Raw genomic sequence first — 15619 nt, 5'->3', positions numbered from 1 at the left:
TACTGCATGTTCTCACTTATAAGAGCTAAATCATAAGAACCCGTGAACACAAAGAGGGGAACAGCAAACGGTGGGTCCTCCTTGAGGGTGGGAGGAAAAAGAGGAAGAGAAAAAATAACTATTGGGTACTAAGCTTAGTACCTGCATGACAAAGTAACCTGTATAATGAACCCCCATGAAACAAGTTTACCTATATAACAAGCCTGCACACGTAGCCCTGAACCTAAAATACATATACATATATAAGAAATATATGTGTGTGTATATATGTGCATATATAAGTATATATGTATATTTTATAGCTGTATATTTATTAAAAACATACACATGTATATATTTTTAACCTTTATTATATACAGTATATAGAAAATATGTATTATATATTACATATATATATAAAATCATTGATGCCTTTGTGTGTGTGGGTGGAGAATTCTTTGTGAACTCAGTGATATCATGATTAGAAGTCCACGTTTTTCTCATATGAAGTTTTATCTTACCTAATACATACTAGTATACTTAAAAATATCAAAATAATTGTCCAAAAAATCAAAAATTAGTCAGGCACAATGGTGCCCACCTGTGGTCCCAGCCACTCTGGAGGGCTGAGGTGGGAGAATCACTTGAGCCCAGGAGGTCAAGGCTGCAGTGACGTGTGATCGTGCCACTGTACTCAGCCTGGGCAACACCGAGACCTTATCTCAAAAAATTAAATTAATAAAATAATAACACATATGAAAAGTTCAGAGAAAATAGCTATGATTAAAGAGCTAACTATAATTATGCTAAACACTTTCAAAAAATAAAGTAGGCTTGTGTTCTCTAAAATTTTAGTAGAACAATTTAAAATTTTTAGAGTCAAAACATTTTTACTAGCCTACAACATAAAGGCATCCTTATCTCAAGAAAATCATAAAAGAACTGGCAAACATGGAAGATGTAGCAGAGGAGTTAGGAGCATAAATTGTGGAAATTAAGCTGGATGCAGTGGTTTATGCCTATAATCCCAGCATGTTGGGAGGCCAAGGCAGGCAGATCACAGTAGGCCAGGAGTTCGGAACCAGCCTGGCCAACATGGTGAAAACCCATCTCTACTAAAAATACAAAAATCAGCGGGGAGTGGTGGCACATGCCTGTAGTCCCAGCTACTGGGGTGGCTGAGGCACTAGAACTGCTTGAACCCCAGGAAGAAGAGGGTGCAGCGAGCCAAGATCACACCACTGTACTCCAGCCTGGGAAACAGGATGACACTGTCTCAAAGAAAAAAAAGAAAGAAATTTACTGCCTGGGTTCAAACCCTGGCTCTGTCACTTACTAGCCAGTTACATGCCCCCTCTTTGCCTCAGTTTCTCTTTGTAATAAAACTTCACTGCGAGGATAACTGTAATGCTTACATCAAAGTTTATAAGAACCAAATAAATTAATATCTATAAAGTATTTAGTACAAGTAAATCGCACTGATTACTATATATACATTTTTTTAAAAGTACATAAAATTTTTATTTAAATATTCAACTCCTGCAAAATAACATTTTCATAATTTATAATACATTGAGAAATTGAAATTAAAAGTAAATAAGTAAAAATGTTATATATTTTTACCATACCTGTTTAGTAGTTTTATGAGTGCCTTGAACTGTCCTCTTAGATTTTCCACCAGTTTGACATTTAGGTTTTCCTTCAAGGCAAGAAAAAAATAAATAAATATGTAGACATACAGAATGATAGATAACACAAAATTGAACTATAGGTAATTAGATAATATAAACCTAAACTACACAAATCATTCAGACATACTAACATTTAATCTCCTTCCAGAGACCACAGTATAGTACAGTCTGTTCATGGTTAATATAAACCAATATAATTAAAACAACAAAAAATTTCCAAAGTCCCAGAGACTGCTATTACCAAATACATTTCTCTGAACAGGAGTAAATTTACTTCTTAAAGAAGTCAGATACTCTGACAACTTAAAAACAAGGTCCAGTTACTAGTACTCCTCAACTTGTAAACAAATCTGGACATAGTTCTTTAAGTTCAAATTTTATTTCAACAATAAAATGAAGATTGTATGTTTTACAATATAAAACCTCAATATTTTGTTTTAGTTTATCTGATATATGAAATGCACAATTTCAATGTGAAAAGTGAGGTTTCAAGTCTTTGTATTTTCTCATTCGTCTTTGTAAGAAAGATATCAACTTACTGTTTTGTAATTACTATTCTCAAAAGCAATGCAAAATAGAAATAAAATTCTTTTTTTTTTTACTTTTACTTTAGGTCCAGGGGTACATACGCAGCTTTGTTATACAGGCAAATTACATTTCACAGGAGTTTGGTGCACAGATTATTTCATCACCCAGGTAATTAGCGTAAAAGAACCTAATAGTTTTTCTTTTTTCTTTTCTTTTTTTTTTGAGACTGAGTCTTGTTCCATCGCCAGGCGCCAGGCTGGAGTATAGTGGCACGATCTCAGCTCACTGCAACCTCCACCTCCCAGATTCAAGCAATTCTCCTGCCTCAGCCTCTCGAGTAGCTGGGACTATAGCCATGCACCACCACACCCAGCTAATTTTTGTATTTTTTAATAGAGACGGGGTTTCACCATGTTGGCCAGGATAGTCTCCATCCCTTGACCTCGTGATCCACCCTCCTCAGCCTCCCAAAGTGCTGGTATTACAGGCGTGAGCCACCACGCCTGGCCATAGGTAGTTTTTCAAACCTCACTCTCCCCCCACCCTCTACCCTCAAGTAGTTCCTGGTGTCTTTGGTCCCTTTTTTGTGTCCTTGTGCATGTATTCAATGTTTACTTCCCACTTATAAGTGAGAACACACAGTATTTGGTTTTCTGATCTTACATTAGTTCATTTAGGTTAATGATCTCCAGATCAATCCATGTTGCTACAAAGAACATGATTCATTCTTTTTATGGCTACATAGTAGTCCATAGTGTATGGTGTATATATGTACTATATGTACCACATTTTCTTTATCTAGTCTACTGTTGATGGGCGTTTAGGTTGATTCCATGTTTTTGCTATTGTAAGTACTGCTGTGATTAACATACATGTACATGTGTCCTTATGGTAGAACAATTTATATTCTTTGAGAATATACCCAATAACCAGATTGCTGGGTCAAATGGTCATTCTGTTTTTAACTCTTTGAGCAATCATCAAAATGCTTTCCACAATGGCCAAACTAATTTACATCCTCACCGGCAGGGTGTAAGTGTTCCTTTTACTCTGCAACCTCGCCAGCGTCTCAAAACAGGAATAAAATTCTATAATGTATAATAGAATAATTTTCCTTTCTGCAAAATAATTTTGGGGCCAGGTCCCCTGAAGCAGCATAAGTTACATGAGCCTTGACACACAGGTACCTAACTATCAACTTATCTGACATAAGTGGGATACCCTGACTGTTCCACCAGGGGTAAAAGGAGAGAACGCTACACTAACCTCAAGAGCCACATCCTTTATCCTTTTATTATATAGAACAATGTACCAGCAAGTTTTCTTAGACTATCCAGCAGAAAAACCAGCTTAGAATAAGCACAAGCTGCAGTGTACCAGCAGGCTTTTAGAATATCCAGCAGAAAAATCAGCTTAGAAACAGAAATAATATGAAGCAGGGAACTTTTTTAAGTGGAATTTTTCTCAAAAACACCCAAGTATATATTGTAATCATAAAACAAGAACAAGTTGCTATTAAAAACTTTTTTTCCTATATATGGCAAAGTTTTGACAATATAAAATAATCCATAAAAATTATAAATGTTGGAGGGGACTCAAGATGGCGCTGTGAGAACAACCCAGGATTGGAGCCCGCGTTGAATTCGCAAACGGTGAGTCAGTGCTGCATTTCCAGACTGATCTTTGTTGCCCACAGAACGGGGAAACTCCCAAGTATAAAAAGACACAGGACGCCAGGCAGTAGGTCTGCCTGGCGAAGCCGGCAGCCGGGGCGGCGGCGGCCGGCCCTACCCAGCAATCCCCACAGGGCGCGCTTGTCCGGGTGCCTTGTTGAACCGGCAACCTGAGACTTGAGAGGGCTGGACTTGAGACTGAAGGAGACTTGCACAGTAGCCCAGCCCAGGGGATTGCAGGGACAGATCGCTTGGGATACCCAGTGGGACGAACAAAACCGCGATTTCAAACTATCCCGGGGCAGACGGTCCGAGACGCTCTGTGGGGGAGGGGCGTCCACCACTATGGAGGCAACCTGCCCCAACTGATATACACGCCCAAGGCTGAGGCAGCCAGCCGTTGCCGAGGCAACCCGCCCCAACTGAGATACACGCCCACTGCTGACGCAGCCAGCCGTTGCCGAGGCAACCCGTCCCTACTGAGATACACGCCCACTGCTGACGCAGCCTGCCGTTGCTGAGGCAACACGCTACAACGAAGAGACTCCACCGCAGGGCGTGGCGGAGACCACAGCAGAGCCGGCAGGAACAGCGCGAATCACACAACAGCAGGGCGGAGCCTCGGCAGCTAAACAGTGGCTAGTCTGCCTTTGAGCTAGGCAGGACACCTGATCGGACATCCAAAAATAAAGCCCAAACCCCTCAACACAGAGCATTTGAGAAAAAAAAAAGGGTTGTTTAATGAGCTGTGTTGCAGCAGAATCAAACATAGCAGCCTAACAGCCCTGAATGAACAACAGAGTGCACAGCTCAGCAATTAAACCCCTATAAAGTACAAACTGTCTCCTCAAGCAGCTCCCTGACCCCTCTATATCCAAAAGACTGTCATTAGGCAGGTATCATCCTGGGACAAAGAGAGCAGAAAAAGAAACTGGTAGCATCCCTCGCTGTGCCACGGCTACTAGAGGTGCACCCCAGACAAGCAGGGTCTGGAGCGGACCTCAACCGTCGTACAGCGAAGGGGCTAGACTGGTAGAAGGAAAACCAAGCAACAGAAATACTTCATCATCAACATTCTGGGTGTCCAATCAGAGACCCAAACGAAAAGTCAGCAACTACGCAGACGACCAGCGGACAAATCCACAAAGATGGGAAGAAACCAGCGCAAAAAGGAGGAAAACACCCGAAACCAGAACACATCGCCTCCTAGAAAGGACCAAGACTCCTCACCAGCAAGGGAACAAAGCTGGACGGAGAATGACTGTGACGAAATGACGGAATTAGACTTCAGAAGATGGATAATGAGAAACTTTTGTGAGCTAAAAGATCATGTATTAAATCAATGCAAAGAAACTAAGAACCTTGAAAAAAGATTTGAAAAAAGATTCGAGGAAATGATAACAAGAATGGATACCTTAGAGAGGAATATGAATGAATTAAAGGAGCTGAAAAACACAATACGAGAACTTCGCGAAGCAAACGCAAGTTTCAATAGCCGAATTGACCAAGCAGAAGAAAGAATATCTGAAGTCGAAGACCAACTCAATGAAATAAAACGAGAAACCAAGATCAGAGAAAAAAGCGCAAAAAGGAATGAACAAAGTCTCCAAGAAATGTGGGACTATGTGAAAAGACCTAACCTACGTTTGATAGGTGTACCAGAAGGGGACGAAGAGAATGAATCCCAGCTGGAAAATACTCTTCAGGACATCATCCAGGAAAATTTCCCCCACCTAGCAAGACAAGCCAACACTCAATTGCAGGAAATACAGAGAACACCACAAAGATATTCCGCAAGAAGAGCAACCCCAAGGCACATAATCGTCAGATTCAACAGGGTTGAAATAAAGGAGAGAATACTAAGGGCAGCCAGAGAGAAAGGTTGGGTCACCCACAAAGGGAAGCCCATCAGACTCACAGCAGATCTCTCGGCAGAAACACTACAAGCCAGAAGAGAGTGGGGGCCAATATTCAACATTCTTAAAGAAAAGAACTTTCAACCCAGAATTTCATATCCAGCCAAACTGAGCTTCAGAAGTGAAGGAAGAATAAAATCCTTTGCGAACAAGCAAGTACTCAGAGATTTTGTCACCACCAGGCCTGCTTTACAAGAGCTCCTAAAAGAGGCACTACACATAGAAAGGATCAATCAGTACCAGCCATTCCAAAATCACACTGAATGCTAAAGAGCTTCAACATAATGAAGAATCTACAACAACTAACAGGCAAAACAGCCACTTAGAATCAAAATGGCAGTATCAAATTCACACATAACAATATTAACCCTAAATGTAAATGGACTAAATGCACCAATCAAAAGACACAGACTGGCAAATTGGATAAAAATCCAAAACCCATCAGTGTGCTGTATCCAGGAAACCCATCTCACATGCAAGGATACACAAAGGCTCAAAATAAAGGGATGGAGGAAGATTTACCAAGCTAATGGAAAGCAAAAAAAAGCAGGAGTTGCAATTCTCATCTCTGATAAAATAGACTTTAAAGCAACAAAGATCAAAAGAGACAAACAAGGCCATTACATAATGGTAAAAGGATCAATACAACAAGAAGAGCTAACGATCCTAAACATATATGGACCCAACGCAGGAGCACCCAGATACATAAGGCAAGTTCTTAATGACTTACAGAAGGACTTAGACTCCCACACAATAATAGTGGGAGACTTTAACACTCCACTGTCAATACTAGACAGATCAACCAGACAGAAAATCAACAAGGATACCCAGGGCTTGAACTCAGACCTGGAGCAAGCAAACCTGGTGGACATTTACAGAACTCTCCACCCCAAATCCACAGAATACACATTCTTCTCAGCACCACATCACACCTACTCTAAAATTGACCACATAATTGGAAGTAAAGCACTGCTCAACAAATGCAAAACAACTGAAATCATAACAAACAGCCTCTCAGACCATAGTGCAATCAAGTTAGAACTCAGAATTCAGAAACCAACCCAGAACCGCACAGCTTCATGGAAACTGAACAACTGGCTCTTGAATGTTGACTGGGTAAACAACGAAATGAAGGCAGAAATAAAGAAGTTCTTCGAAACCAATGAGAATGAAGACACAACGTGCCAGAACCTCTGGGACACATTTAAAGCAGTCTCTAGAGGAAAGTATATAGCAATAAGTGCCCATATGAGGAGAATGGAGAGATCCAAAATTGACACCCTATCGTCAAAATTGAAAGAGCTAGAGGAGCAAGATCAAAAAAACTCAAAACCCAGCAGAAGACAAGAAATTACTAAGATCAGAGCTGAGCTGAAGGAGATTGAGACACGAAAAACCCTTCAAAAAATCAATAAATCCAAGAGCTGGTTTTTTGAAAAGATCAACAAAATAGACAGACCACTAGCCAGATTGATTAAAAAGAAAAGAGAGAACAACCAAATAGATGCAATAAAAAATGATAAAGGGGAAATCACCGCAGATTCCACAGAAATTCAAACCATCATCAGAGAATATTACAAACAACTCTATGCACATAAACTAGTAAACCTGGAAGAAATGGATAAATTCCTGGACTCCTGTGTCCTCCCAAGCCTAAACCAGGAGGAAGCTGAAACTATGAATAGACCAATAACAAGGTCTGAAGTTGAGGCAGCAATTAAGAGCCTACCTCACAAAAAAAGCCCAGGTCCAGATGGGTTCACAGCCGAATTCTACCAGACACACAAGGAGGAGCTGGTACCATTCCTTCTAAAATTATTTCAAACAATCCAAAAAGAGGGAATCCTTCCCAAATCATTTTATGAGACCAACATCATCCTGATACCAAAACCCGGCAGAGACCCAACAAGAAAAGAAAACTTCAGGCCAATATCCATGATGAACATAGATGCAAAAATCTTCAATAAAATATTGGCAAGCCGATTGCAACAGCAAATCAAAAAACTTATTCATCATGATCAAGTAGGATTCATCCCAGGGATGCAAGGCTGGTTCAACATACGCAAGTCTATCAACGTAATTCACCACATAAACAGAACCAAAAACAAAAACCACATGATTATCTCAATTGACGCAGAGAAGGCATTTGACAAAATTCAACAGCCCTTTATGCTAAAAACCCTCAATAAACTCGGTATCGATGGAACGTATCTCAAAGTAATAAAAGCTATTTATGACAAACCAACAGCCAATATCATACTGAATGGGCAAAAACTGGAAGCATTCCCTTTGAAATCTGGTACTAGACAAGGATGCCCTCTCTCACCACTCCTATTCAATATAGTACTGGAAGTTCTAGCCAGAGCAATCAGGCAAGAAAAAGAAATAAAGGGTATTCAAATAGGAAAGGTGGAAGCCAAATTGTCTCTATTTGCAGACGACATGATAGTATACCTAGAAGACCCCATCGCCTCAGCCCAAAAACTCCTGAAACTGATAAACAACTTCAGCAAAGTCTCAGGATATAAAATCAATGTGCAAAAATCACAAGCATTCGTCTACACCAATAACAGACTTAAAGAAAGCCAAATCAAGAGCGAACTGCCATTCGCAATTGCTACAAAAAGAATAAAATACCTTGGAATACAACTCACAAGGAACGTAAGGGACCTCTTCAAGGAGAACTACAAACCACTGCTCAACGAAATCAGAGAGGACACAAACAGATGGAGAAACATTCCATGTTCATGGTTAGGAAGAATTAATATCGTGAAAATGGCTATACTGCCCAAAGTAATTTACAGAATCAACGCTATCCCCATCAAGCTACCATTGACTTTCTTCACAGAACTGGAAAAAACCACCATGAACTTCATATGGAACCAAAAGAGAGCCCGCATAGCCAAGTCAATTCTAAGCAAAAAGAACACAGCGGGGGGCATCACACTACCGGATTTCAAACTATACTACAAGGCTACAGTAATCAAAACAGCATGGTACTGGTACCAAAACAGAGATATAGACCAATGGAACAAAACAGAGGCACCGGAGGCAACACAACATACATACAACTATACAATCTTTGATAAACCTGACAAAAACAAGCAATGGGGCAAGGATTCCATGTTTAACAAATGGTGTTGGGAAAACTGGCTAGCCATGTGCAGAAAGCAGAAACTGGACCCCTTCCTGACACCTTACACTAAAATTAACTCCAGATGGATTAAAGACTTAAACATAAGACCTGGCACCATAAAAACCCTAGAAGGAAATCTAGGCAAAACTATCCAGGACATAGGAGTAGGCAAGGACTTCATGAACAAAACACCAAGAGCATTGGCAACAAAAGCCAAAATAGACAAATGGGACCTAATGAAACTCCACAGCTTCTGCACGGCAAAAGAAACAGTCACTAGAGTGGATCGGCAACCAACAGAATGGGAAAAAATTTTCGCAGTCTACCCATCTGACAAAGGGCTGATATCCAGAATTTACAAACAACTCAAGCAGATTTACAGGACAAAAACAAACAAGCCCATTCAAAAGTGGGCAAAGGATATGAACAGATACTTTACGAAAGAAGACATATATGAGGCCAACAATCATATGAAAAAATGCTCATCGTCACTGGTCATCAGAGAGATGCAAATCAAAACCACATTGAGATACCATCTCACGCCAGTTAGAATGGCGATCATTAAAAAATCTGGAGACAACAGATGTTGGAGAGGATGTGGAGAAAAAGGAACACTTTTACACTGTTGGTGGGAGTGTAAATTAGTTCAACCATTGTGGAAGACAGTGTGGCGATTTCTCAAGGCCTTAGAAATAGAAATTCCATTTGACCCAGCAATCCCATTACTGGGTATATATCCAAAAGACTATAAATCGTTCTACTATAAGGACACATGTACACGAATGTTCATTGCAGCACTGTTTACAATAGCAAAGACCTGGAATCAACCCAAATGCCCATTGATAATAGACTGGATTGGAAAAATGTGGCACATATACACCATGGAATATTATGCAGCAATCAGAAATGATGAGTTCATGTCGTTTGTAGGGACATGGATGAATCTGGAAAACATCATCCTCAGCAAACTGACACAAGAACAGAAAATGAAACACCGCATATTCTCACTCATAGGTGGGTGATGAAAAATGAGAACACATGGACACAGGGAGGGGAGTACTAAACACTGGGGTCTATTGGGGGGAAAAGGGGAGGGCCAGTGGGAGGGGGAGGTGGGGAGGGATAGCCTGGGGAGAAATGCCAAATGTGGGTGAAGGGGAGAAGAAAAGCAAAGCACACTGCCATGTGTGTACCTACGCAACTGTCTTGCATGCTCTGCTCATGTACCCCAAAACCTATAATCCAATAAAAAATTAAAAAAAAAAAAAAAAAAAATTATAAATGTTAACATTCTTCTTTTGCCATCATTACCACAGATATTTAGAAAGTTCTAATTATCTGTGCTTACAGGTTTTTTGTTTGTTTGTTTGTTTTGAGATGGAGTCTCACTCTGTCACCTAGGCTGGAGTGCAGTGGCATGATCTCAACTCACTGCAACCTTTGCCTCCCAGGTTCAAGCTATTCTCCTGTCTCAGCCTCCCCAGTAGCTGGGATTACAGGTGCCCACCACCACACTCAGATAATTTTTTTTGTATTTTAGCAGAGACAGGGTTTTACCATGTTGTCCAGGCTGGTCTCAAACTCCTAAGCTCAGACAATCCACCCACTTCGGCCTCCCAAAGTGCTAGGATTACAGGCGTGAGCCACCGCACTGGCCTGGCTTACAGTTTTATTATGTTACAATAGTCACAAATGAAGCTTTAAAATTGTACTGGCCAATTATTTATGTTCTTATATGAAAAATCAGGTTATATATAGATGTTTATTATATTTTCTTTCCTTTTATGGTTTTTGAATAGGAACAACTTTAATAGAAACAACTTTGTACTATTTTGTGTTCAGAATAACCCATAGAAAATGAGAGATTACAACTTCATATAAAAATATTTATAATATATAGCAACCACAAAATATTTTTGTTTTTACTTTTGCAATAAATCATGTTGATATGTACTTTTATCAAAGAAATAAACTAATAGTAAGATCTTTGTGGAAAGATTCACTGTTAAGAAGCTGAATTTCAAAGACAAATCCAATTTCCCCTTTATTTGATAGTTTTTGTGATTCAAAGTAACTGCTCTCTAAAAAGAGCTAGAAAAACTGAGAAAGAAAAGCTACAGAGGAAGACAGGTCCAAGCAGGCATTTTAAAATACTTTAATGCCTCCATAATTAAAATAGTATGGCACTCACTCATGAATTAGGTAAGCAAACTAGTAGAATGGGATACAATTATATATGGAAATTCCCTCTACAGAAAGGTAGAATGTGAAGTAACTGGGGCAAAGATAAACATTATAATAAGTTATACTGAGGCAACTTGTTAGCTCTAAGGTAAAAGATAAAATTAGATCCACACCACACACTGTATGTAAGAATAGACTACAAATGGATCAGAGGACCAACTGTAAAGAAGATAAAGATTTTTCAAAATTTTTAAGAAAATTTTAAATAAAATTTAAATATAAATTTAAGAGAAAAAAATAGGTGAATGCTTGTTTAGTTTGAAATACCTTGTATAAAGATGCTCTCAAAGAATGGAAACATTATTAGAACATGTCAAAAGGAACAAGAGCCAAGTTAAAGCATCTCTCACTTAAAAAATCAAGAACAATTTGAGCATCAAATTAGAGTAAATGTAGCTCATTAAATACCGTAAGAAGCCATGAGTCCACACAAATTGAAAATATAAATACACACATACATAAAAATAAAGAGGAGACAGTAAAGCTCTTCCTCACATTATAAGGCTAACAAATGCAGAAGGAATGATGGCATTAACAAATCACCACTGTGCAACCACCAGAGGAGTAACGTAACCAAGGATTATCAATAGAAGCTAAAAGCTGTAAGTATACTGTCTCAACAAAAAACAGGATATTTTCATAATTTCAAACTATCTTACTGCAAATTATTCATCAGTTACACAGGTAAAAATTAGTTACTTTACAGTAGAGAAATTTTGCAGACACCACTTTAAGCAGTTGATTAAGCTTAACTAGTAATGAGACAGTTAACATGAACTTCCTCTGATAACTGAAAAGGACACATCATTTCTATAGAATTCCTACTAAAAACACATACCTGAATCTAGTCATGAAAAGACATCAGACAAACCCAACTGTGAGGAATATTCTACAAGCCCTCAGAAAATTTCAAAGTGAGATCTCCGGTAACAAATTTCAAAGTGAGTGAGACCTCCTGTCCTCTGTATCTCTAACCAGTCTTCAACAGCCCCAGAAACAGGGGCCTCACACTGCCTCTAGCCATTAAAGGAAGGGGAGAGAAGATTTTTTTTTTCCAGTTCACATAATAATAAAGATAACTAAAAAAACTTCTATTTTTTAAAATATTAAATTAAATTGCACCTAATTATGGTAAATATGATGACTTTTTTAAAACTTTTTATTTTTATAAGAATTTAATATAAGAAAACCCCAAATATAGTAGTCCATTTCCATACTGCTTATAAAGAACTGCCTGAGGCTGGGTAATTTATAAAGGAAAGAGTTCGTAGTTCAGCATGACTCATTGTTCAGCATGGTTTAGGGGACCTCAGGAAACTTGCAATCATGGTGGAAGGAGAAGGGCAAGCAAGGCACCTTCTTTACAAGGCAGCAGGAAGAAGTGCCAAGTGAAGGGGAAAGAGTCCCTTATAAAACCATCAGATCTCATGAGAACTCACTCACTATCATGAGAACAGCGTGGGAGAAACCACCCCCGTGATCCAATTACCTCCACCTGATCTCTCCCTTGACACGTAGGGATTATGGGGATTATAATTCAAGGTGAGATTTGGGTAGGAGAGAGAAAGCCTAATCATATCACTAAATCTCTTATCGCTTTAAAAAGCCCTAATCTGTCGGTCATAATAACACAACAAACCCAATTTCAAATTTCATTACTATCTGAAAAAGTAAAACAACAATAAGGCTTTTATAAAGCCATGTGTATATAAAAGCAATAAAAAATTATTTCTTACTTAACATATACTAATCAGCCCAAGAGGTCTAACTGCAAACAGTTTTCAGTCTATCTATTTAGGACTAAGTACATCCTTCTTATTTACCACAAAAATGAAACTAATTTTTTAAATACATACCGTCATCATCTTTGCTTTCTAGTGGAACACTCCAAGCTATTAGGTTTCTTGCTGTACGACCCTCCTCTGCAACTATTCTCCTTACTTTGTCATGACTATTGGAGCGCTGGAATGAAGCCTATATATGGAAAAGATGGTATTTATTAATTAGATATTAGTCAAAATATATAATGTATTTAACAAAGTCATTAGTTCTCATATTTTTCTCAGAAAGAAAACACTTAAAACTAATTTAGGATTTGGTGGGTAGTTAAGCAGAGAAAACAAAGTCACAAGTCTTTTTTAGGTCTAAAAACACTGAGTTCTACAACTCTAAAAAGGAAGCTATTTCAATGACAAATATAATCTAAGGTCTGAAAAAGTGGCCTAAAGAGCACAAACATGCTGTGGACTAGTATCAGCACCATCCCTTACTTATCAACAGGTCCAAATGTAAAAGAGACCAGTTTTTACAAACATGCTATGAACTTCCCCAAAAAGATTCTTTAGCATAAAATATTTTGGAAAATCCTTTTTTTATTCTCTAGAGATCTTGCTAAAGTAAATCAACATTTAGTTGTTAGCTATATAATTTTATCTCTAAGTTATTAGAATTCAAATAATAACTGCTGTTAAAAGATAGATTTAAATTGCAATTTTTAAAACTCAAACTACTGTACACACATGTGTAATTTCCTGCTTGCTCCAACCCCTCCTGGCCTAAAAACACTAGCCTACAGGTTCAGCCCCACCAAGACCCTGTGCCAGCTAGGAGCCAGGTCCAGTAAAATAAAGGAAATTGCTTCCACACTAATGAATATCAAAATAATCTGTTTTTATAAGCCAAGAATCTATGAGAAGAAAGAGATCATAAAACACCCATACAAACATGAGGATACAGCCTCCTTATCTAAACCTTAAATCTGTGTGGGCAACCTGCCTCTTTGTGAAACAAGTTCACCACTGGGCCAGTCCAAAATCCCAGTCCAATCAGTAGGTGCCTCCATGCCCTCTTACAGTTCTTGCCAGCCTAGACTTTCAGCATTCCTGGAATCCTAAGGCACAATACATTTAACGAGGCAATTACTATGTAAAACGCATCAAATAAGAGCCTGAGGAGAATACAAAAAAATACAGAGTATTGTGCTTGTCCTCAAAGAGCTAACAATCCAAGTAAATGAAGCAAACATGTAAGAGTAAAAAATAAGTCGGGCGCGGTGGCTTACGCCTGTAATCCCAGCACTTTGGGAGGCCGAGGTGGGTGGATCACGAGGTCAAGAGATCGAGACCATCCTGGTCAACATGGTGAAACCCCATCTCTACTAAAAACACAAAAAAATTAGCTGGGCATGGTGGCGCGTGCCTGTAATCCCAGCTACTCAGGAGGCTGAGGCAGGAGAATTGCCTGAACCCAGGAGGCAGAGGTTGCGGTGAGCCAAGATCGCACCATTGCACTCCAGCCTGGGTAACAAGAGCAAAACTCCATCTCAAAAAAAAAAAAAAAGAGTAAAAAATAATATATGAATTAACAAGCATGGCAGGTAGTCTCCAAAGATGTCCCCCTTGACCCCAGTAAACCACACCTGCTGATGTTCATGCCCTAGTGTAATCCACTCCCCTTGAATATGTCTCTGTGACTTGCTCTCTGACCAATAAAATGAGGCAGAAAGGACATGGCATAACTTCTGAGATCAGGTCATCAGAAGCTTTGCAGCTTCCACCTGAGTCTCTTAGAATGCTCTTTCTTGGGGTAGTCACTCTTAAAATCCAGCTGTCAGGCTAAGAGAAGCCCAAGCCACAAGTAGAGAGACCACACATAGGCAGCATTCTGGTTGACAGGGCCTAGCTGAACTCCCAGAAGACAGACAGAATCCTCTGCCCATTGTGTGAGTGAGCCATTTTGGGCATTCCAGTCTAGCTGAGCCCCTGAAAAACTGCTACCATGCCAGTACCCCAGCAACATCACATCATAAAAACCATTTAGTCAACTCACAGAAAGATAAAAGGAACTTATATGAATGCACCCTAACCCACAATACGCACATCTGGATCTAGCTGTATACAGATATTAGAAATCGTGAGTTTATACTGATTGATCTCAATCCTATGCCACAAGGTTCGCTTCAGCCCTTCTCTTTGCTTGTTTGAAACTTCTTTCTCTAACATAAGAACCCCAGCTTTCATTATCTACAATCTATTATCTGTTCAGTTTCAGAATTGCTAACCCATACTCCTAAAAGAAACACATTTATTAACTACGTTACAGCATTTATATATAGTTCTTATCTTTAGCCTTACAATAGCCAAAGTACTGTTTGCCAAAATCATGTAATAAGTTCTCATCTTTACCTGGGAGATGTTACTATTTGCCTTCCATTTTGGATTCTCCCCACCTACTGGCTGATTGTTATCCTTTTGGGAGATATGTGAAGAAAAAACATATTATTCTCAAATGAAGGAAATTAATGAGTAGCATGACTTCAGAGAAAGAAAAAAAAGTCACTATAGTATTCTCTAGAGCAAGGGTCAACAAAAATTTTCTACAAAGGGTCAGATAAAAAATACTTTTTTATCATAGGCTTTGCAGGCCATAACATCTCTGTGACAACTACTCAGT

At 39.1% G+C, this 15619-nt stretch overlaps 1 protein-coding gene across 50 annotated transcripts in view; it reads right to left on the bottom strand.

Moving 5' to 3' along the window:
• SCAPER (S-phase cyclin A associated protein in the ER) overlaps positions 1 to 15619 on the bottom strand; it is a 550606-nt gene that overhangs the window by 496661 nt on the left and 38326 nt on the right. For 42 of the 50 annotated variants that reach the window (XM_078333930.1, XM_078333946.1, XM_078333966.1 and 39 more), the window contains 2 exons: positions 13024 to 13141; positions 1608 to 1678 (listed from right to left, as the gene is read on the bottom strand). In XM_078333930.1, coding sequence (XP_078190056.1) covers positions 1608 to 1678; positions 13024 to 13141 — 189 coding nt within the window. Of the gene's footprint in view, positions 1 to 1607; positions 1679 to 13023; positions 13142 to 15351; positions 15415 to 15619 lie in introns of all 50 variants that reach the window. The other 8 variants (XM_078333923.1, XM_078333927.1, XM_078333922.1 and 5 more) reach the window with 2 other exon arrangements.

The sequence above is a fragment of the Callithrix jacchus genome, chromosome 8 (genome assembly GCF_049354715.1).
Source record: "Callithrix jacchus isolate 240 chromosome 8, calJac240_pri, whole genome shotgun sequence".
Classification (NCBI taxonomy): domain Eukaryota; kingdom Metazoa; phylum Chordata; class Mammalia; order Primates; family Cebidae; genus Callithrix; species Callithrix jacchus.
Note: the sequence above shows the minus strand (reverse complement) of the source record. Positions and strands in the feature narration are given on the sequence as shown.